General features: G+C 41.8%; 2 protein-coding genes across 6 annotated transcripts; one reads left to right on the top strand and one right to left on the bottom strand.

Annotated features, from left to right (window-relative positions):
- The first annotated feature begins 64 nt into the window (after nt 1-64).
- Nucleotides 65-9,728, top strand: LOC147248617 (von Willebrand factor A domain-containing protein 7-like). 3 transcript variants are annotated; one of them, XM_086225841.1, is made up of 17 exons: nt 65-167; nt 344-457; nt 909-1,111; nt 1,201-1,473; nt 1,565-1,658; nt 1,751-1,885; nt 2,962-3,148; nt 3,241-3,416; nt 3,527-3,639; nt 3,733-3,849; nt 4,474-4,665; nt 4,746-4,878; nt 5,047-5,196; nt 6,273-6,365; nt 6,468-6,742; nt 6,818-7,105; nt 7,756-9,728. In XM_086225841.1, exons 2-17 carry the CDS (start codon nt 427-429, stop codon nt 8,161-8,163), a joined length of 2,868 nt encoding a protein of 955 aa, XP_086081967.1. In that variant the 5' UTR covers nt 65-167; nt 344-426; the 3' UTR covers nt 8,164-9,728. The 3 variants fall into 3 exon arrangements, with proteins under 3 accessions (XP_086081967.1, XP_086081969.1, XP_086081966.1); XM_086225843.1 differs by lacking the exon at nt 65-167 and adding an exon at nt 225-300 and having other exon boundaries at nt 399-457; XM_086225840.1 differs by lacking the exon at nt 65-167 and having other exon boundaries at nt 271-457.
- coro6 (coronin 6) lies at nt 8,497-23,090 on the bottom strand. Of its 3 annotated transcripts, XM_086225848.1 has the most exons (11): nt 22,927-23,090; nt 20,144-20,343; nt 17,083-17,205; nt 14,258-14,387; nt 13,924-14,102; nt 13,218-13,337; nt 13,027-13,131; nt 12,776-12,921; nt 12,478-12,535; nt 12,057-12,284; nt 8,499-11,037 (listed from the first exon to the last, which is right to left on the bottom strand). In XM_086225848.1, the coding sequence occupies exons 2-11, from the start codon at nt 20,339-20,341 to the stop codon at nt 10,915-10,917; spliced, it is 1,410 nt and encodes a 469-aa protein (XP_086081974.1). In that variant the 5' UTR covers nt 20,342-20,343; nt 22,927-23,090; the 3' UTR covers nt 8,499-10,914. The 3 variants fall into 3 exon arrangements, with proteins under 3 accessions (XP_086081975.1, XP_086081973.1, XP_086081974.1); XM_086225849.1 differs by lacking the exon at nt 22,927-23,090 and having other exon boundaries at nt 8,497-11,190; nt 20,144-20,356; XM_086225847.1 differs by lacking the exon at nt 22,927-23,090 and having other exon boundaries at nt 8,498-11,037; nt 20,144-20,356.
- Nucleotides 23,091-23,549: the final 459 nt, after the last annotated feature.

The following is a 23,549-nucleotide window of genomic DNA, read 5'->3' as shown; positions in this document are numbered from 1 at the left end:
TGTTTACAGTCTTTGGTGGCAGTGTGTGTTGTATGTCTCTCAGCTCCTCCCATTTAATTAAGAATGCAGGATTTCCTCCAAGAAGAAACCCTTTACCAAAGGGAAGAGTTCATCACCTCTGTGTGGGAGGGTTTTGGGTGTCTTTGTTATCAGTAAAAGCACTGGAGGTAAGACCAAACAAAATTATTCTGTAAAAATTGTTTTAGCCACCTCTCTTAACGGCAATCAAAGTGTGATTTCAGATGCATTCTGTTACCTTGACAAGTATAGCTGAGAAAAAAGGGACTTCATACCAATGCAGTGAGCAGCCTTCAACATGCTACTAATGTTTTCACATTTACAGAATTACAAGAAAAGCAACAGGTTGAACAAGTTCTTTTTGGCTCCACCCTGACCAGGTAGCACAGCGATGCAGGCATAGCCACAATGACACACCAGAGCGGCACCAAGATCTCAGGTACAGCACTCGCTTATCTCTTAATTGTTTGTAAGCTCTCTACGTATTCATGTGACACAAGAAGAGTTTTCTGGGAATTTAACAGAACTTAAGAAAGGTTCGTTTTATTAAGATCAGTTGTCATAGTCAAGATACGACGTCAGCCCGTTTTAAAAAGTTAGAGGAGATCAAGTGCGTGTAGGAGGTTGTTGCTGTGCACATCTGTGGTTGTTGTTGAGTTTGAGCTAAAAAAAAAAATCAACAGAAAACCAAACTGTCACAAACATCTTTCCCTTATCATTACTCCTATTTTACATCACTAACACACTTCCTGAATAAGTAACATTTTCCTGTACACAGTTTCAGTTGAAACCATAAGAACTTAAATGACCCTGTGACAGTGAGCCAGTCTACATGGTAATGAGTTCCTGCAGGAAATTAAACTTTTTAAATGTATGATTGTCCTCCTCAGGCTGTTGGACAGGTTTGGGAGTGATGTTTCCTGGTGTTGCTATTTTGTCCCTCATGCTCCTTCACAATGGAGCTTTAGGGTTTGGGATTCTGCCAGGGAAGTCTCTGGATCACCTGGAAATCACTGAAACGGCCATTTTGAACGTCACAGTGCATGTGTGCCAAGCTCTGGCCCAGGCTGAGGGGACAGACTTCACCTTTCCCGTAAGAGCTTTGTGTTTCCAGCAATATTAAACCATTACAAATCTTTTTATTAATGTTGAAATGGTTTATTTGTGTGCACGTGTGTGTAGGAAGAACCGTTCACGGCTGAGGCTGTTGCCGTTGCATGTGGGGCACAAAAATCCATCAAGAGCTTCCGCCAGTCTATCTTAATCATCATATTAAGAAATGTCCGTGTGGACCTCCGTCATGCGCTCAACGGGAGCTTCCACTTCGATGATGAAATGTTTCTTCAAGGAAGGAAAATTATCACAATGGGACTACAGGCAGTGAAAGACAGCGGCAAACAAGAGAACTTTGAGGCAGCGAGGCAGAATCTGGGAGAGATTTTACATCCTTTACAGGTAGGAGAGTGATTTAGCTGGTGTTTGATCCATGTTCACGTAATTCATGGAAACCTGAATGGATTGGTAATGTTCTTTTGTCAAACTGAAGGACTTCTACAGTCACAGTAACTGGGTGGAACTAGGGAACAAAAACCCAAACCCCAATCTTATCAGAGCAGACATCAGCATCGGGAACATAGCAGGTAACCAGGTACCAGGAACGAACAAACAGATCTCTGACGGTAAACAGATCGATGCATGAGATTAATCTTCTTGTGAATTTCTGTTTCCTCAGACATAAACAGGGCGACCTGTCGAAACTGTGATGGAGACGATTGCAGAAACAACATCTTGGAGGACATCATAGAGGAGGAGGTTTTGACCTCAGGGTATTTTGGTGTTGTACCTGTGGTGTCAACCAAACCAGAAGGTAATTCTTGTTATCATACAGAAACATAGCAAGAGCATAGTGTCGGTCTGCAGAGATACAAGGACTTCGGGCAGGGGGGTGTCAGGGGTGGTTGGAAAAACAAACAAAAGAGACAGGAAATTTATGGTTTAACAAAATGGTGCATTTGCAAAAAAATAATGGCGGGTTGCTCTTGACAAAGCCCTAGAATCTCAGGGGCATTTGTTACTTTAACAGCTTAGCTAAAAAGGAGCTCCAGAGTTTTCTCCGGACATTTGAAATACACATAGAGAGAACAAACCCAACTCCAGCTCAATCGGACTTGAGCATCGGATTTGCTGCGGCGCTGTCACTGGTCATATGGAGAATGACGTAGACAATGGAAGTTTGCTCAAAGACGCATCCTCTAACATTGTCTCATGTCAAAGGTGCAGAACCGTTGATGATGCTGGTGTAGTCCACGTGTTCCTCCTCTCCAAATAACAATACAAATTAGTTGGTACCCAGTAATAACAATAATAATAATAATAATAACGATTGTGTCGAGCAAACATAATAGGGTCTTCGCCCCGGAGTACCTCCGGGCTGAGGCCCTAATAATAACAGCCAATAGTAGGGTCTTAATTCAATTGCTTATTCAACTAGAAATCAGTGCTGACAGCTGTCAATCTGAGTTATTTACTACCTCAGAGTCTGTAGGAGCACAGTTGTGGGGAGATCGCTGGATAACTCTGTGAAGCAAAGAAACACCTGATACTTACCAACGCTGGTATTCACCAACTGAACCTGCTGGTTCAGTCCCCCATGTTGCCTCCTGCTTGGTTGGACGTCTGTACAGCCAAACATAATAGTATGATCCTCTAATGCACTCCAGCCCCTTGGTGAACTTCTTGCTGTTGAAAATAAGTGGCTGAGGGCATGTGGTTGTCAACGACCCTCCCTAAAGTGAGAGAAATGGTGGGGCAACAACCTGGACAGCTTGGTAGGGTAAACTGGTGACGTACAGTTAAGGATATAAAATGAGAGGAATGCCAAAAAAATAAAAATAAAACAACCAAGCAGCTTTTAATTGTTATTTTTCTTCTGCTATTTCAAAGGAAAATGTAGTCATGGAGGACTAGTGGATCAAACGAGTACCATTGAGCCTAAAGGTGGGATCAACAAAGACACATTCACCTCAAACCATGGACATCTCCACACTGAAGCAGCAAATATGGCAATAGCTGCAACCAGTCAGCTACTGGAGGACATCCACGGGGAAGTGGGGGACAGACCCTTCCTCCAGTAGGAAACCCATTCTGCACAAGTCAGTAATGCACTGTGAGGTGGAGTACAGCACTTCAAATATGTCTCCCTCCTCTAATTCTATCTATCAGGATGATGGGAATCTCAAAAGGATCCAGTAAGGCTCTTTGTTTTGTGATTGACACCACTGAAAGCATGAGTGATGACATTGGGGCAGTGAGGGACGTCACCTCCACCATCATCAACAGTCAAGTGGGAACTGAGAACGAGCCTTCATTTTACATATTGGTTCCTTTCAGTGATCCAGGTAGGAACCATTAAGGCCCATTTGTTTTGTTCCTCTCTCTTGTTCTGGCCAATCATTTTCAGGCAAAGATAAAGAGTTATTTGTTTCTCCTTTCTCCAAATGACATTCAGGATTCGGGCCGCTGATAAAGACAACAGACTCCGAAGTGTTCCTGAAAGTTATCGATTCATTGTCAGCAACTGGTGGAGGAGATGAGAATGAACTGAGTCTCTCGGGACTTCAGGTGCTATGCTGTATAATTGAGGTTCTTAAAAATCTGCCCCCAAAAGTTTTTTTGTTTTTTCTAAACTACATTTTGTTTCTTTCCCTAATAAAGCTGGCTCTGACCACTGCTCCTCAGAGCTCTGAAATCTATCTCTTCACTGATGCACCTGCTAAGGACAAAGACCTGAAAAGCACAGTGATCGCACTCATAGAGCGGAGCCACACAGTGGTGAGTAGCTCATTGCGCCAAAGTGTAGATGAATGTATGGCGAGGTTTGTTTATTTTTTCCAAAATGTTATTCTAGGATTCAGGTTGGGTGCTGTTTAATGCATTCTCACTGTTGTTTCCCTTTGTCAATAATCAATCAATCAATCAATCAATCAATAATCTCCTTGATCACACATGAAGGAGATGGGCTACTTTTCAGATTACAAATAGTGGTCACACAGATATGGAAGGGAAATTTGTACACACTGACCCGTCTGTTCCCCAGTGACTATTGATGGTGCAGTTTCATGTCCCTGTGGTTTTTTGTGCTACCCCATTTATGTTCAGACAACACTAGAATATCTTTAAATTTGGCAAAAATGTCCGCTGGGACTCAGGGTTGACCTGAAAATGTTTTAGGGGTCAAAGGTCACGTGTGCACAACATTTTTCCCATTCTTGTTAAAAGGAATATTTCAGGGGTATTTTGAGGAAATTCCTTCAAATTTGCAACAAATGTCACATCACATCATGTAATGTAATTTTTAAAAAGTATTTTTTAATCATAAGTACATACAATATGTTTGCATTTGAGTCAGATTTGTCTTCATCTGAAGAACAGTTGTTTGACTCATTTTCTTATCAGGTGAACTTCATGATTACTGGTTCAACAGAGCTCAGACATCTGCAGAAGCAGCAGCACGGTCGGATCACCGAGTCGGGGGCTCAGCTGTACCGAGACCTGGCTCAGGCCTCAGGGGGTCAGGCTATTGAGGTCACAAAGAGTGAGCTCCCAGTGGCCACCAGTATTATCACAGAGACCCTCAGCTCCTCTCTGGTAAAATCAAGGAGATCTCAGGCACGTAGTTTTCTCAATTCAAAGCTTCCACGTGTCATGTGTTTAATTTATTCTCTTAGGTGACCCTTCTGCAGGCTTCCCGGAGCCCAGGAAAGCCTGATGATTTCCAGTTCATCATTGACGAAACAATAACAAACCCTCGAGTCTTCATTACTGGACGATCCCTTAGTTTCACTCTCATCAGCCCCACAGGTGAGAGCACTTTGCTTGTCACAAAAGAGACATGAGCACATTATCCTGTCTCATTACTCCAGCTAAAGAACAAGTTTTTATTATCTCAACTTGTTTTAACTGTTGACTGGGATTTTGTTTTACTTGTTATCAGCAGATTTTTGTTGTTGTTGTTGTTTTTATTTTAAGGGGAATCTCAGCAAAGCACCGACACGTCGGGATCATTGATCGTTGATTCTCAGTCCGTGGGAAACTTCCAGACCCTGCAGCTAAAAACAGAAGTGGGAACATGGGAAATGAAAATGGTGTCAACAAATCCGTACACCCTAAAGGTTTTAGGTAAGAACTCCATGATTAGAATGAACACTGATGAAACGTCATGCGTTGATTTGGACCTTTGCTGCGTCTGAATTGCCAAGTAGGTCAGATCGTAGGTCGGAGGCTGTCCGAAACCACAACTGGCGCCAGTAGCGACCTACTTCGCAACCTAAATTCCAGCCTAAACACGCCCACATTGTAGGTCGGTTCAGGTGCATCCTACGGAGCAACCTATGGCCCACAATGCACCGCGGACTTCTTCTTCGTCCTCTAAAAACTTGTGGACCTGCAAGCCAAGTTTGCACCACCAAGAGTCTCCCATGCTTATGCAACACCAACATTTACACTCATTGTTGATGACTAAAGGTGTGTTCACTCCAAACGCGACGCGGTTTACAGGTGCGTCAATGTGCTTAATAATAGAGAATGACTGAAAAGTGCGTTCAGAGTGGAATGCAGTACGACAGTCAGGCCAGCAGGTGGGGCTTTCGTTGATGCTGTCTACCTAATTGCGGTATCTGTGCTTTGCCAGCAGAGGTCGTGCTTCACCACCAATCTTCTAGGGTGTCCGAATGGTACCGCCGTGTTTAGGTTGTAGAAGTAGGCTGTAGCGGTAGATCGTAGCAGGAGGACGTAGGTTGCTACTTGGCAATTCGGACGCAACCCGAGTTTCTTGTGGCTTGAGATAAAGTTGTGACGTTATAATAATCTTGAGCAGAAATCCCCAAATTCTCATCCTGATTTTATTTGACTACTGACTTTAAATATCTCTTCATATACACCGAAGGGCTGGTAGCAGATGGTATGAGTGCGTTGTCAATTCAGCAAAGTGTTTTGCTGCAGTTTCAAATAAAAGGCTACACAACTATGACTCACATGGAATGTTGTTGGTGAATGCTAACACACAGTCTTCATGCCTAAGTAGCTGAGTGTGATCCTGTTAGCTCAAGTGAATTACATGTTATCAGTGTGGCGTGAAGTTGTCTGAAACAGTTACCATAAACTCAACTGTATTACATAATTAGGCAGTGAAATGTTAGAGGCAGCAAGAATGGCGCAGATATCTGGATGAACTCACACGACTTTTAATTTCACAGGTGAAAGTTCGATTGACTTCCTGTTTGACTTTGTGGAGCCATCAGAAGGCCCCTTTACTGGATTTGATGCACTTGACACACGTCCCAAAGCAGGTGCACAGTTGTAATGATGATGATGATGATGATGATAATGATGGTGACGATGATGTCAAATGTCATTAAGTCACACTTGATGAATTTTGCTTTTCATCGAAGGAGTCAACGGTAGTCTGCTGGTGACTTTATCTGGGAGTGACACTGCCAATCTAACGGAGGTGACTCTAGTTGAATCATCGGGGACAGGGCGGGTTGAAGGAGTCGTGGTACCTCAGGGGAACGGAAACTTCTTGGTATTGGTTGACAGGATACCATCAGAGCCATTTGTGGTGAGAGTGAAAGGACAGAATAACGTTGTTACCCCGAGCGCTTCCTCACAAGTTTTCCAAAGACAATCATCCACCAGTTTCATGGCCTCAAATCTGACGATAACTGTGAGTACTCAATGCATCGCCAGGTGACATAGGAGCATGAAGAGACACACACTCATGGATTGTCTCTGTCTCCAGGCTGACTCTGAGAGCATCTTAGTACCAGGAACACCATTTTCTGTGCCCTTCTCTGTGAAGGTTGATAGGATTGGAGGGAATATTGCAATCCGAGCCACCAACAACCGAGGATTTGAATCAACCTCTCCAACCATTTTATTCCTTGGGGGTGGAAACAGTGCCAATGGTACGGTGACCCTCTCAGCACCTCTGAACACCCCGTCTGGTACAGATGTTATCCTGACCATCGAGGCCCATGTGGGAGGAGACACAAACTACGTTGTGCTGCATGTCTCCGTCTTTAACACGGTAACAATCTCTATCCTAACTACTACAGCCAGTATTCACCTCTTCAGCTTTGTGACAGTTAGCATGTTGGCATGTAGTTAGACACGGAAATGGCAAGAATCAAGAAAGAAGGAAGGTTTGTTGGGTTCTTTTGGTGTATAGTTGTAAAATATAGATGTGATAAATATATATGTATAGATAGATGGATAAATGGATGGATATAGAAAGACATCTATATATGTATATATAGAGAGCTTGTATGTATTCATGTAGTTAGATATTTGTATATATATATATGTATACGTTTGTGTATATGTATATAAATATACATATTTATGTATATATGAATATATGTACATGTGTATATACATACATGTCTATACAGTATGTATTTATTTATATGTACGTATATACTTATATCTCCATCCATCCATCCATCCATTTTTCTCCTCTTACGAATGGATGGATGGATATATATACATACGTATATACACATATATACGTGTATATACATGTGTGTGTATATATACGTATATATGTGTATATGTATACATAGATATAGCTAGATATACTCCCTGAAATTTCTTTTTTTATTAATGATTTGTTTGCCTGTTGGTTTTTGTACTTCGCTGAATAAAAATCACACTAAAAGCACCATCTCCTCTTTTTAGGTGACTGATTTCACTCAACCTGTGTGTGAGCAAATCAGCCTGCAGTCCAACTGCTCTAAAAATTGTACCTTATCAATGTGGGACCTCTCCATCCTGGTGACCGATGGGGTCGAAGGGACAGGTGTGGACAACGTCATCCTTACCCAAGGCAGCGGAACCATGACCACCAGCCTGGATGCCAACAATGAGAATATAACCCTGGTTTCCTACACAGCCTCTTGCTGTTCGCCTGACATGGAGCTTCGTGTTGTGGACAAAGTGGGTAATGTAGGCTCCTGTTTCTTCACGGTGGAGGAAGGTTCATCAGCCTCCTTCTCTGGGTCCACCAAAGTCTCACAGTCTCCCCTCCATTGTCTAATTATAGTGCTACTAGGGTTCAGATTACTGAACGAACTGGGCATCCACTGACTCCTGATCAAAGTTGTGAATAATTAAAGTTATTCTTCGGGGAAAAAAAAGAGCACCTGCAGTGGCCAAGCTTCAGCTTGTTGTTTTTTTATTTGATTAGATTTGGGGGATACGTTGAAGCTCAGTTCTCTTATCAAAATAACTTTTTGCAGTAGCTGTAAGTAAGCCCTTCTCACGAACACTCAACCAGGTTGGTACCTGGACCCAAACTTTATTTTGAACTCTTCAGAGCATTTCCACCAATGATTGTATCATTCGGAAACCCCTGAATCAGGTTCAGAGCGAGAACCATGATGTCATCTCTCTCACCCCCCTCCCCTCTCTCCCGCCTTGCCACCTCATAGCGTAGTGACACACGTAACAACACACACTTCCCTTAACGATGTGCGCTTTTGCATCAGGTAAACACTTTCGATGTTCTGTTACTGTTTTTTGTGTTGATGCTGTAGATGATTGTACAAAACAGTTTCTAAACAGAAAAAAGTTCAGTTAAATTGTATAATTCATTCTACGTGGGATCCACTCTGGCCCACCCAGTATCGCCTGCATGTGATGCTGTGACATAATTGGACTTGGCTTTCAGTTCCTATCTCATACATCAAGTCGGGTGACTGAATTTTATACATCTATCACCACTACAGTCCTGTCTGAGCCGGAGGTGTAGACACACTCTGCGTAGGGGCCCAACCTCTGTCGTATGCGACGCCTATTCACAGAACGAAGGTTCCAAAAATCTTGAATGGTACTGGTTCAAGGACCTGCACAAATCTGCTGGGAAAAGCACTAGAGTTAGTTGATAAATGAAGTGAAGCACTCAGCTCTTTTCAAGACAAACACCACCAATGTTTGTACTGTGTTAATGAGTAAGTGAATGAACTAGTAATTACAGCCTGCAGTCAAACAATTATCCTCTGCACTTTGCAAAATAGGCCCTAATGGTCCCTCCCTCTGCAGCCTGAACTCACCTTCAGAAACGTGCTGCTGGATGAGCTGATGAAGGATTTGAAGGCAAATTCTTTTGGAACTTGTAATTGAATACTTAACTTAAATGTGTTTCCTCTCCTCTCCTCTGCCTGTTAAATGTAAACCTCAGTAAGGTGCTAAGTATGTTGTGATTTATGTGCTTTTAATGTTTTAAATCGTCTAAAAAGCTGTTATGCTGCCATTTTGCCAAGACTCCTTTGAAAATGATTTTTTTTTAAGCTTAATGGAACTCATCTGATGAAATACACAGCAGACTTTTTTTTTGTTAAATATGCTTATTATATGGAGGTACGCCATCACTTCCCACCCACGAAGATTCACTGAGCTGAGCTGTCCAGTGTATGTATTTGTACTGCATATTACCAACATAATTCTGAAAGCACAAAGAGCACATTGTTAGTTTGTTGACATGGGAATAAAAGACAGTGAAATGAGGAATGGAGAATAAAGACTGTTGTTCATTTACAGCTCAATATTTTGTTGTCAGCCTCTTGTCATCTCATCGTGGATTCAATCATGATTGAGATATTATCCAGGAAATGTAGTATCAACAACAAATAAAAGAGGCAAACTTAAAAAAAACACTGTTTTATTGCTATCATGTGTCTAATCCTTTACAGAACACAACATATTTTGCTTTTCACATTTTGCTACAGTTTCAACAATTTCCCTTCCTGTTTCCTTTGCCACTATTTACATCTTGAAAAGCTTCCAGTGAGACTTAAATAAACTGGTAAGCCATTGTGTGACGAGGCGAGTATGTGTTGAGGGTACATAGTCAATGATACATGGAGTAGTTAGAGTAGACGCACCAAAACCATCTGGAGATCAGGTTTTTGCCTTCCTGAAAGGAAATCCACTATGTGGTGAATTTTGTCGTGTATAAATGTTCCTTTCTCAAAGTTGGAGTTCATAAACTGATAACAGTGTAATTTCCTTTCAACTACTCACAAATCGCTGTCTTGAGATCACAAATACATTTCGTCCCTCCTGCATCACTTCTTTGTGAGGGGCAGCCATGCGGATACAGCTTGAAGCTAACTGCAACTGACAGATGCAACACCAAAACTACAAAAAAGTCCGTTTCCGAAGTCCGACGCACAAAATTGCATCGTCTGACGTAATCCATATCTTTTTTATCCAGCCAGTACTTCACAAACACTTGGATTGCTGAACATATAGCTCGATAAAGAATACGTGGATCATACCAAACTACGCACCTTAGAGTTGGTAAATGGATGTGTTTGGGCAGTTTTGCTGTTGTTCTGATGTTGTAGCTGCTATTATCCTCGATTAGCTCGAAGCTACATGTAAGTGGCTGACTCTTTCTGCATTCCGGAGTCACAAAGAAGTGACAAAAGAGCACAAGATTCTCACTCATGAGTATTTGAAAGGAAAATTACGGTACTGCTTTATCCCAACGTGAGCAGCCCTCATCCCTTCACCTCTTGCTCTCTTCTTGTTCTTTACAAATCACTTTGAAGGTGGGAAAATATAACAATGTTGTGCCACAGCGTTAAAGGTACGTCGTGTTTAGACTGGAATGTGGCTCACGTAGTGTCAGTCGCAAAACAGTTACAGAGGATTTGAACGCAGTTTCCTGAAATGTTTGGCTGTCTGTCTGCTTTACATTGTCCACATTCACGTTCCAACACAATGGTACCTTTAAACACTGAATATTTGGTTGTCCTTGATTATGCAAGGTTATAATGTTTCAACAGAAATGAAAAACAGACCAGTTCCTCTGCGGGTGTGTATACATGCTCATCAGGCAGTGCCATTGGTGTACTGGGAAAGCTTATTTTCCAAGTCACAGATTCTCTTCTCCTGAGACAAAACTGTGGCCTTCAGATTCTGAATCTCCTCCAACAACCTCTCAAGCAACTGAGGCTGGACAGAAAACGAGTGGTAGAGGGAAAATCAAAGAAGAAGAAAGGAATAAAAGACAGTGAAAGGGAGAAGGAAATTAAAAGAGAAAGAGGGAAAAATAGGTCAAGGACAGTGAGCAACTAGGAAAAAAAAAGAAGCAAAATAAGAAAGGAGCTTTGGAGAAAAAAACAGTTGTGAGAGCAGGAACAAATAGGAGAGAAACAGAAACGTTTTAAACACAAGATCAGAAGTAACAGTGCGCTAATCATAGGATGAAGAACTAAAGACAGTCAGGTCTTTCTTAGTTCAATGAAAATGTAAAATATACACGCAACGACCAAAGGCAGAATAAACACAACCTAGACTGATAGCCTGCAACATGAAAACAGATGAAAACGTTATACTGATCTCTACACTGTGTTGGCCTGAAAAGGTTTTGTTTGTGAGTTGAATGTTTTGTCTCTGTCACTGCTTGCTAGTGTTTCACTACATGCCATAAAACTTTCAGTTTCCAGTCACAGTTGGCAGCCATATTGGATAAGAGTTTGTTTTTTTTTTAACAAACTCTTAACTTGCTTAGATGGATTTTTTTATGTGTTTACATTTTCTCCACTAACCTTTGACTGAGTGAGCAGCGTTCATGCCAGCAGACCTCTAACTTACACTGATACGTGATGCTACGTCACTGAAGGCCCATCTACGTTCCTCAGAGACCTTGTAGAGTATTAGTATTGATGATACTTTTTATTTTTGTACTCGTTTTACATTTTTACCAGAAGTAGCCAAAAAGATGTCATGGGTAACCGGTACCACCCTGGACAACCCTCTGTCTCTGGATGCTGACATGGAGATTTAAAGTTCTTTTTACTTTTTCTTCAGTTCGAATGTTTGTTTGTTTTTTTTAATGTGGAAAACTGCACAATAAAGATCATTAAATAAAGACTCGGTGTCCTCTGGCTTCCACTGTGGGAACCACTGATAGAAACACTGGTTCTCTTCCAGGTATGTAACATGTTTGGCAGATAAAATAATCAACTTACCGGCAGGCTGTTGGTGTCACAAGTGGACATGCTGCGTCGAGTGGTTACTTTGGAGTCCAGAACATTCTTCTTAGCCACTTTAAGCTCTCTGCTCTTTGGTGGCACATAAGCCTCCTTCATGGACACCAGAATGGGGTCTTCGTCACGGCCCTCCAGCCACTCTTCAGCCTCCATAGCGGGCTCAGGTCCTGCTGTGTCTGGGTACAGGTCATCCTGGAAGAGGTCCGACTATGCAAGAGGGTAAAAAGTGAGGATTTATCTTTCAAAATATTAAAAGCTCTTCTTTTTTTCTGCTCTCCAGAGGAAGAGAGGATAACAAGACCACCGAGGAGCTACTGGCATGGTTATGTGAATCCTTTAAAAGGTCAAAATTTTCATGACAAAATGTCCAAGTAAAGAATGATGAGAAGGTCAAGCTTACTTTTCTGGGTACCGTCATTGTGATGGGCTCACACTTCTTGTCATGTAGCTTGTATAACCTGAACAGATGAGAAGGAGAAAGCCTGTTATATGTAAACATGTGTGAGTTTACACATTCCTTTTTGGGGGGAAGAACTGATTATTCCCAAGACATACGGGTTGAATACAGCAGATAAACTCGTTGGAAAAGAATATTAATAGAGTTGAGTCCTTGATTTGTTGGAATTTCAGTTAACACATATCAAAGAGGGAAAACCTGAAATTTTCTCACATTCGCATTCGTGTTGTGACTGTCTCACCTGGCGATCTCACACTTGGTGACATCCACGCCTCTCTTTGGCATGAAACCCATCCCTCTCTGTGGCTCCTTACTGCTGAAGGTGCTGAGGTAGTGGACGAACGGCGGCTCCTCCGTGATCTCAAAGTAGCGGATACTGCTGTCTCCCTGCTCAAACAAACACGGTTGACAACACTGTTATTGGGATACACTGAATTAGACATTTCATGTCAAATACATGAAAGTGTTCTCAATAAAGCAATGCTGCCGTACCTTTCCACAGAGGTAGACCATGTTTGCATCTGCATCGTAATACGGGAACAACACTCCGTTACTTGTGTCCAGCTCCAGCAGTGCAATAGGTTCCTCAAAAGTTGTCTGTTGAGAGTAAATCTGATGAACAAAGCCTGTATTTTGTCATGTCGTATCTTTTGCGCATTTTTTATGATCAATGCGTTTGTTACCGGGTCCCAGAGCCCGAGTTCTCTCTGGCTCATCCTGGTGAATCCTGTGGTGAAGATGTTTCCGTCTCTGGTGAAGATGGCCCTCATCGGCCGGATCCCCTCGTGTGGAGCCAGACGCTCCTGTTGGTCATCAGGTGGACCGATGGGATTTTTAAAGGGTTTATAAAAAAAACAAATTAATCTTTAAATCTTTTTTTCTCTTTATCAAAAAAACCTCTTAGCCACTTAGCAGGCCATTTTGCCTCACATGACATCGTGGATTTCTCTGTACAGGTTTATCAAAGACAATGCTCTCCAGTTGTAAGATAGTTTTATGTTTCTGTGTCTCAAGAAATAATCTGTAAAAAATATCTGTTGTTCTTGGTGTTGTATTGAATAATTAATTCAGGCTTTTGCAATACTGTCAACCAGAAATGCCAGTAAAGCATTTTTGAGTGGAATTATAATATTTTACTAGTTTAATGTAATGTAATTTAACTTAATCTGAAACGAGAGCCTATCACCTCCCTGTCATCTAGTTTAATGTGTCATTTATGATATTACAAGAAATACGTTTTAATCATGTAACAGTATTACACTATTTTCAATCTAATATTAATTGTTTTATTGTCATACATTTAAAAAAAACTCTATTATCTCTACATTATCTGTCCCTCCATTATTGTATTAGAAGGCGTCTTTCAATTAGAATGTCCGAACCACTCACCGCTACTACCTCCCTTTTGCGGGGGTCACACACACGCAGACGTCGGTCCTTACAGGTGGTACAAAACAAGCTGCCGTTTCGATTCCAGCTGATGCTGTAAATGAGGTCTGGGTGGTCGTCCATGGAGATGAGGGGCTCGCCCGTCCCCACATTCCAGACGATTATCAGGTTATCACTGCCTGGAGTCAGAGCAAAAGACTGGTCACTCAATTATCAGTGTGTGTGTGTGTGTGTGTGTGTGTATGTGTGTGTGTGTGTGTGTGTGTGTGTGTGTGTGTGTGTGTGTGTGTGTGTGTGTGTGTGCGTGTGCGTGTGTGCGTGTATGTGTGTTAACCTGCAGTGAGTAGTATGTTGCGTGCTGTAGGGTGCCAGCTGACGATGCCAACACGTTTGGAGTGTCCCTCCAGGACGACGACGGGGTCAGAGATAGGGCGGCACAGTGAATGATCTGGGATCTGCCAAACCTGCAGAGGAGGAATAAAGGAAACCCCTCTGAACATCAGTACATAACGACACACAAGGTCACTGACCTGTTATCTACACATACAACTGCCATCTGCACGAATGCAAACAAGAATGCAACTCCATTTTGTAAGAATCTGAGTTGTTTGAACAAGCACTGACGGCCAATCAAAGATTTTTGTTTCATGTTGAAACATCAGTTTGTAGCATGTTGCAAGGGTGCAGCTGAAAGCTCCTAATTTCCCAATAACATAGAGCGTTTCAGATGTTTCAGAAAAAAACTGAGCTTGTAAAATTTGTTTAATGTATAAATATAAGGTCTACACCCTCTCTGACCAAATTCAGGACATGATTCAATAATTGCAATTTTGTGGAAAGGTACCACCTAGTGGCCGGGCACAGAGCAACGTTTCTTGTTTTGACAACACCTTTGTTCCTTTCTAACATTTGTAATTCCTGGATTATCTTTTTTATCCTGAGGATCTAAAGATTATACTGCGCATAAGTAGTTGTTTCCAGATCAGACTTCCAGCCCTGGAGACGTAGATTTGTATTTCAAACTACTTTCTTTAAAAGTGCCACCTCGTGAACAACTGGTGCAAAATTTAGTGCAAAGTCTCAGTGAGGTACGAGAAACAAGACAGTTCTGTTTAAAAAGGGCAAATGTTGCCAACATACACACTATTTCAGGTAAACCGCAGGAAGTTGTTTGTTCGTAATTCACATTTTTGTAGAATAAAAATTATTTTGAGGCACTTACAGCATCAGAATACTTTAATATAAGTTTAATACACACATTTCTTTTGCCATTATTGTTTCTTCTCTGTGGCAGCTCACAGCAGATGGTTAGTTGATTCACATGAGCTCGAGTCTACACACACACACACACACACACACACACACAAAGTGCTGTCTCTGTTGCACACAGACATAAACACACACTGACAGGCACTTTCAAATGACACAATGATCCACTGCGGTAAATTGGGGAGAATGACATCACAGTCATGGCCTTTCTGTAGCTTCACAGCAGCAGCACTGCCAAGACAAGACAGCTGGACTTAAACAAAACACACACACACACACACACACACACACACACACACAGTCCTGGCAGCTGCTGCTATAAGAGAAGCAACAATTTAGTCACAAAAGATTCCTGCAATATCTCTCAGAACAAGTGTGAGCAGATCCGTCCTCAAGGTTTCAACTGTACTGATACACACATGCTAGCTGACTCAACACACATGTTGTCACAATATATAAAACAAAGAATCTGTCATTGACAGCTGCTGACATTCCACACTTTTGCATAATAAGCAAAGTGGGTGGGGGAGTATAAATTGGTTTATGATATTGAAAAGTTAATATATTTTCTGTTTATCTAGTAAGTGTAATACAAACGGAATAAAAAACCTTGCTTTTACAACCAAATACAAATTTCTTTCGAAAAATTAAAAATGCATTCATTCATCGAATTCAATTTGCGTTTGAATTTAATTTAAATTCCAACCAGAGGCAGGACGTGGTGGGAATGCATACAAACTCTGTCAATCTGAAAAGACAAATCAGCATTAATGAAGCCCTCGATGCCATTTTAAATGAATAATAATACAAAGGTGGAATATATTTTGACACAAATCAATCATATTTATGCATCTCCTTCAACTAGGGCTTCACAGTAACACCGCCTGGCGGAACTCCATCATGAGCTGAGGGGCCTGCAGACACCAACCTCCAGTAGTGCTTTCATGTCACCAGGCCAAAATAACTCACTTTATTCCAAATTTAGTTGAAATTTGCTGCCTTTCTTCCAGTGACACATTTTCACTGTCAAGAATGAGCTCTGGTAAAACTTAACCTGTTTGAAATGATGAACTGGTGAGAACAGACCGACCAGTGGGATTTTCTGTTTGAGCTGTTGAGCTGTGTGATCGTTTGTTCATTGAACTCTTTCCCTTTTCGTGTTACTTGTGATTTTCTCCCCTTTTAAGTGGAAAAGAAGATCTCCAACCTCAATGTGTCTAAGAACAAAATATAAATGTGATTCGTGAGCTACTGGAAAGTTGGACAAGCAATGGAAACTTAATGCTTTTCGTTCCGTTCACCTTTTCTTCAATGTGTGCAGTTAAATTATAGGATCTCTTTTGCCGTTTTTAGTTCCTAACTTAAGTGCTGTTGGGGGTCATGACAGATATGAGTACACAGATAAGACTAAGGCTGATGATTATGACATGTTAGGCTAAACTCTAGGTTTGCTTTTTGTGTTTTCTGTTCCAAAACTGACTGAATAACAATGTCAAGTCAGAGAAAGTGGCATAGAAAACTAAATCCCTCCAACTTTTAGACACACAGATGGGGACAAGCTGGATCAGCAGGGTTATCAGCTGTGAAATACAACACAGTGGGACCAACCTGCGGAAGACAAAATATCCTGAACACATACAGGCTGATGGGGAGGAAAGACGAGAGGAGGAGCAGACTGGTGGGCAGACGAGCAGCAGACGCACTGTCACGACCTCCATGACTGTTACCTGAGTCACTGCACAACAAACTCCCACATGAACATTTGAAAACCTCTCTCCTATTCGTGCCTATCTACACACACACACACACACACACACACACACACACACACACACACACACACACACACACACACACACACACACACACACACACACACAGAGTCATTACCATGGCAGTGCAGTCCTCTGAGCAACTGGCAAGGATGTTGTCATCATGAGGACACCAGTCAATATCAAGGACGGGTCCAGAGTGTCCAATCACCAGAGGGTAGTTCTTATCCACACGACCTGTCTGCAGCAGCAGTGACATACAGGAATTTATTAGTGCTACGTGTTATATATGACATACATATTACATATCAACATTTTTGGCTTTGCTGACAGTTGACAAGTCACACCATATCAATTATGAAGCTGTGCCCTCGCTCTGTATTTTACCTCATGGCAGCACATGGATGTTAGCATTTCTTTTTCTTTTTTAGCGACTCCTTGTCTGCATTAGCAGCCTAACCACGCATCATCTGTTGCTCACAGGCTTAAAGATGGACTCTGGTTTTTAAGCCATTTTAGACCAAACACGCTCCGAAGAATTTGAACATCTGCCATCTCATCTTGTCTATGATGGACTTGAAATTTTTGGTCCGTTTACCTTCAGTAGGAAAGACTGATTTATTTTTATTAAACCTGATGTGGCGTGATTAGTAACACAGTCTCTGAGACACATGATTTCTGACGTGCATGCGCTGCAAAAAGAAGTCTGGCTTTAACAATGTTTCAGTGTCTTTTTGCAAAACCAATAAACCAGTGCATACAGGGGAGAATGCAAGTGCATGAGGAATCAACCGCGAACATTCCAGGCACTAAGTATGAATGCTCTGGTAGGATTGAGTGTCAAATAGTCTACCAGGGGTTTTAACAGGACAAATTTAAGACTATTTAAGACCCTTTTTTAGGACTGCTTTCAACAAAATTCACAACCTATTTCACAACCATAACAGCCAAAGGGTATGAAGGAATTACAACAGTGGTTCCATGGTGATTTATTTCCAAATAAATGGTTGGAGCACACTGGTAAAGGCTTTTATGATGATGTAGTTTATGTGGTGGTCAAACTTTAAAGATGCAACTGCCCCCTTTTCCCTGGGAGATAATTTTAAAATGACGCAAGCTAAAAGCTGTCACAATATCACTTCCATCTTTCCCTGTTCCCATCGTGTGAACATGTGTATCAACTTCTGAGAAACCACTCTCTACACACAAGCATGCCCACACACACACGCACGCACACACCAAGAGAGGTTTATTTATAGCCAGGCGACGAGGCGTTGAAAGGGGAGTTTTTCTTGCGTCCCTTTGGGCACCCGAAGGGGGAGATGGAGGATGGAGCACCCGCTGGTGTGTATTAATAGCTTGTCTGTTCCCCGTGTCTCCGATATACAGTCACGTCCATTTCACAGTTTCTAACAAAACCTGTGTATTGCTGAGTACTCCTATCACTAAAGACCACCGCTGACATGCCGACAAAGCTCAACTGGACTGAAGTCCCTCCTACACCCTTCACTGTATTATGTTCACCTGATTCTGCTTTTTCTTCTCATCTGAGCTGTTAATAACACCAGTGCTGAAGTTGCTGGACTGTGATTTGCAGTGGTTATTAGCAGCCTGCCACATGTGGAAGCTGCTGAGTGGAGGCACCTCACAGGGCTGCTGCTGATTATAGCAGCGTCATCACTTATTTGGAGCGTCTGACCTTGATCAGTGACCTGTAGCGGACTTAGGAGACCGGCCCACGAAGACGACTGTCTCGCCATTAGCCTCGAGCTAAATGCGTCTACAGTAGCTCTTTCTGCATTCTAGAGTCTAGTGTCTTTGTGAGCTCAACACACCTATTTGTGAGTATTTGAAAAGCAAAAACAGACTTTTGGGGAGAGCATTGCTTCAAGTAAGCAATCGTACAAAAAGTAACTGTTGCTTTTGAAAAGAATTGTCTAACTTCATAATGTAAAAACTATAACAACGCGCTGATGGAACTGATCGATTTTTCTGTTCTCTTTTGTCGATGCACTCCTTCCTGAAAGGCTCGATAGGATAACTAAATAGGATATTTAAAAGAGAACTAGCGTGTAGATCTGAAACTAGATTCCGTGTCTCTTCTGATTCTCCTCCAACTATAATCATAGCTTTCAGATTATTGAATCGGAAACATTTTATTAGTTGGACATTATGCATTATAGATTTCAAACTTTATTTCAGCAGACCGATGGGTCAAGAGGTTGATGGAATGGGGTACAGTTTTCTTTTTCAAACAAACACAATAAAAAATAAATTGGAAAGTTTACAGTTGTGCTCAACAAGGTTTAGACATTCATGAAAAACCCACTTTTGAAAATAAATAAAGCATATAAGTTTACACATTTGGTTCAGTTAAGATTAACAGAGGAAAGTCTTTTTTTTGGTCAGTATTGGTTCACTTTATTTGATGTTCCCGAAGCGTCAAAGCTCAAAACCTGTTCATTTCGCTTAAATATGTAAAGGTAAACTTTAACAGACTTCTCTTTTTATTTTCTGTATGTAAACTAAGAGAACGTGTGATCATGAACATTTTTCCTCAAAGGCAGTTAAAGTCGTAAAGATTTAGAGGCAACAAATATTTTGCGAACAGTCAACAAATCCCTCCCAAAGAGGTTTTAGTTTATGGAATCGGAGGTGTATTTGTTAATGGAAATGTTACCGTGGTGATGCTGAGCAGATCTATGTTTGCAATGTTTACCATCTAAGAGTAGCATGCAAACATTTTCTAAAATTAGCACCATCAACACAACTTACAGCTGAGCTCCAGAGCTTTACTCATACGTTTTAATACTGATCATCAGTTAATTTATCCCCTGGGAAAAAATGAATGAATGTCTTTTAAAACATTTGTGGCAGCCTTTTCCGTAGTTGCAGAATCATTTTAGTGGTAAACAAAAAAGACCAAATGCAAAACTTCCCCGAGTCACAGATCATTCCTTTCTCTCACTCTTTGTTTGGGTTCCTGTGAAATGTTCTCAAGGAATATACGACTTGTTTTATTTTGAATGTAGCTTAAGAGTGTAGAGAGGAAACGCATCCATTTGACAACCTTTTTTTTCTTAATTTTTTATGCCATTGCTTATTTTCCTCGGGTTTGGATCATGAATATTCTGTGTCATCTTCAGAGGTGGATGGATTTACATGAACTCTGAACGTACTTTAGAGAGGGGCAGGACCAGGAAGGCCCCTCCTCCACTGGATTCCACGATGACCGCCAGGAACTTTGGGTTGACGGCGCAGAACGAGCTGTCCCACGTCACCCTGGAAACACGGATGTCATCGTAACCCTGCTCGGCCTTGACTGCCTGGCCGAAGACGTGGCGAAACTTACTCTGCCGCACGATGCTGCGACTCATGGCTGAAAAAGACATGGAAGACCATCAGAAACAGAGTTTAAATGGAGAAACGATTGACTGAGTAGTAAAGCAACGGGAAAGAAGCTGAGAGAGAAAAGATCGTTCAGGAGAACCCCAATAAGAGATTTAACAAGAGAATTGAACATCGAGATACTAGATTCCTACCCACGTTGGGCTAAAAGTACCTCAAAAACATGAATGAGGTGCACTTCTTATCTGTTTTTTTTTATTTTGCCTAAAATATATGTTCATGCAACTCATTTGAGTTTGATGTCGTCAGACTCCTATTTCACATTATATGCATAAATCTTTCTTGATAACTGAACTCAATTTGAGCAGTCATATTTGATATGATCATAAAAGGGAGAATTTAATACGCAGAGGAGCAAAACAAATGATGACAGAGGAAAAGGGGGCCGTCCTCTGGTCTTTAGAGTGCACCTTTCATGCCACTGTTTGCAATTTGTTTTAAAGGCTTCATGTTATACTTGTTCCTTGTTGCACTTGTTTTACAGCTATGAGCAGACGCCTGCTGTTTTATTGTCATTTAGTAGAAGACGAAGAAGCAGCAAGTCGTTTTTATGGCGTCACTTCACTCAGATTTGCTGTTGGTTCATTCGAAGTAGAGAACGAGTAGTTTGTCATGGACAGAGTTTCTTTGATTGCGGCTCCACGCGTAACACCGTTGAACAAACAGCAGGCAGCTGTCTGATACACGCCAATAACACTCCGAACATGACAGCAGACGTTGTTCTAAGTAGGCTCCGTGGTGCGCTTTTAGGCTGTTAGCTGAGTGACACATTGCTGTCCTGCGTCTGAACCAAGCATCCGGCCTGAGGAATTGTAATCCCCCAAAACACAGGAGATACTCTATGTAAGAGAGCCGCGAGGTATTAATAGTTGATTGTGCAACCAAAACACTGGTGACGGTCAAACATCAAACACTCAGGATGAGAGGAAAGATCAATAATCTGGCAGATGAAATGTGAACAGCACAACAATCACCAGTCCTTGGGAGAAAATATGCTTTAACAGAGTGCACCGGCTGCCATGAGCCCAAACCTAAAACCAAGAAGTAGGCCTGGCTCGGTCCCTACAGACGTCTGACGAAGGCAGCAGAGTTGAGCAGAGTGTCTGGAGCTTCAGATAAAAAAAACTAAACTAAACTAAACTAAACAACAAGGCCCAGTTTTTTTAAATTAGCCACTCCATGATCAGGTGCAGGATAATGTGGAAAAATTAAAAATAAACTCTGCAAACACTCAAAAACCTAATTCCCTCTGAATTTATTCAGGTAGGAATGAAAGTTCTGATTACACAGAGCTTCCCAATGAAGATCCGTGTCATCAAAAGTTTACTTACAACAGATTTTCTCAGGATGCAGACTTAGTTTTTCCATTTTGATCCAGTTCAGGTCCAAACCTTATAGCCTGTGATGAAGTTGTCACCTAACTGACTGTCATCACAATTTGGGTGAAGATCTGACTTTCACTCTAAACTAGATTAAATTACACAGTATTGAAATCAATTAAATAAAAATAGTAAAGTATATCATCTTAAACTTAAAATGAAATTCAAAAAGTAAATATAAAGTGCACTGACTTTTCTGAACTGAGAACAACCAACCAGACTGATGAGGGCACTCATTACTTTCCTGGAAGCTCCGTTTACATTCCAGGGTTTTCTAAGGCAGGACAGCTATTTGTTGTTGTTGTTGTTGTTGTTTGTTAATGTGTTGGATAAGAAAGACAAAATAAACAGAATATTTTAACTACATTTAAAAATATGTAATAAAAGGAAATTATACAAGAAAAATATTTTCCTGCCCATGAATCTTCATGGCACAAATCATCAAATTAAATCAGACAAAGAGGTTTTTTTCACACCTCTGACAGGAAACCAACAGTTGGTATAAAATGAATCAGGGAGCAGGACATTCAAAACATTCAACAACCCACTTGGATTCTTTGACAAACCAGCGGCAGAGGTATTACAACTATAAACCAACTGAAATCGAGTTCATCTCCGGCATGGCCCTTTAATTCGGCTTCAGGTTAATGAGGCAGCCCCTCCTCCGGCGCGCATGGCACATCTCTGGAGAGTCCAGACAGAGCGAAAGAATGACACTGCCACTTTCCTAATATAGACATGACAAACTGCACTGTCCCACCCGGGGCCCCCACCCCCCGCCCTGGTCCTAAATAGTCCCAGGATGGAGCCAACGCACTCTGCGGCGCTTTAACGATAATGAACTGACCGTAAATTTAAGAGGTGATGCGCAAAGCTTATCATAACACACAAACAGCAATATAGTCTGTCAGAGCGCATGAGGGGAGGGGTGGTGGAGGTGTGTGTGTGTGTGTGTGGGGGGGGGGGTTAATATAGGGTGCGACGTGCCTCTCAAAGTAGCACACAGCTGCCTGGAGAGACTCGAGCTCTCCTCTGTCCGGTCACTGCGTCCTTTTTTTTGTTGTTGTAGGCTTTCGAAAGGTGGACACGCACTCCTCACCCACGGCAGCAGTGAAACATGACGCACCTCAATGCAGCACAGACTCGTATTAAAGATAGTCCACAGAACAGCTCACCTCAGGTTTTGGGGAGACCCCTTTTCCCTGGACAAGTCTCGATGTCTTCAACTTCGCCTTTAATTCCTGTCAATGGTATTTCCAACGGCCCGGTTTCTTTGAGTCGGTGCGAACTTGCTGAGGAGACGCTTGGACAACTGCGGGGACGCTCCACGGCAGGGAAAGAGAGCGCACCGGGGCAGGACAGACGAGAGAGGGGGGTGGGTGGGTGGGTGGCATCTATTTTGGAACGAGCTCTTTCATTGCAGGGAAACGTGACGCGTCAGTGCCCGGGGGGGTGCTGCGCCCCTGGGGGGTCAGTGTCACTGACTTTGGCTGACCAAATGTGCTTAAACAGTTGAATAAACGCACACAGGTGACACCCATGTTGCATTCAAGTACACGCTCCTATAGCCAGGGTATTTGCATTCGACAGCAAGAAAACATGGTTTTGTCGATAGACGTAGAATCAGAGCCGGAAAGGAGCCTTAGAGAAGAGTTTTAGACGACAAAAAACGAATTCATAAATTTCATATATTTTGTTAGTCTAAATATATCAACATTTTTAAAGGTTTTAGTCACTCTCTAAATGTTATATTAAAAAAATCTAAGTAAATCTCTGTTCAAATGCTTTATTCATAAAA

The sequence above is a fragment of the Aulostomus chinensis genome, chromosome 15, assembly GCF_037954235.1.
Source record: "Aulostomus chinensis isolate RoL2024-O1b breed Wild chromosome 15, RoL_Achi_v1.0, whole genome shotgun sequence".
Lineage (NCBI taxonomy): Eukaryota > Metazoa > Chordata > Actinopteri > Syngnathiformes > Aulostomidae > Aulostomus > Aulostomus chinensis.
The sequence above is the reverse complement of the archived record's forward strand: the minus strand, read 5'-3'. Positions and strand labels throughout refer to the sequence as shown.

Bases quoted from the DNA above. Each gene is read 5' to 3' on its own strand.
- LOC147248617 (XM_086225841.1), top strand. From the start codon at position 427: ATGACACACCAGAGCGGCACCAAGATCTCAG. The intron at 3,850-4,473 runs GTGAGTAGCTCA...TTTTCTTATCAG, and splicing joins TAGAGCGGAGCCACACAGTG to GTGAACTTCATGATTACTGG. The intron at 4,879-5,046 runs GTGAGAGCACTT...TTTTATTTTAAG, and splicing joins CACTCTCATCAGCCCCACAG to GGGAATCTCAGCAAAGCACC.
- coro6 (XM_086225847.1), bottom strand. From the start codon at position 20,356: ATGTCTTTTTCAGCCATGAGTCGCAGCATCGTGCGGCAGAGTAAGTTT. The intron at 17,206-20,143 runs GTACGTTCAGAG...CTGCTGCTGCAG, and splicing joins TGGTCCTGCCCCTCTCTAAA to ACAGGTCGTGTGGATAAGAA. The intron at 13,132-13,217 runs GTAACAAACGCA...TACTCTCAACAG, and splicing joins AACTCGGGCTCTGGGACCCG to ACAACTTTTGAGGAACCTAT.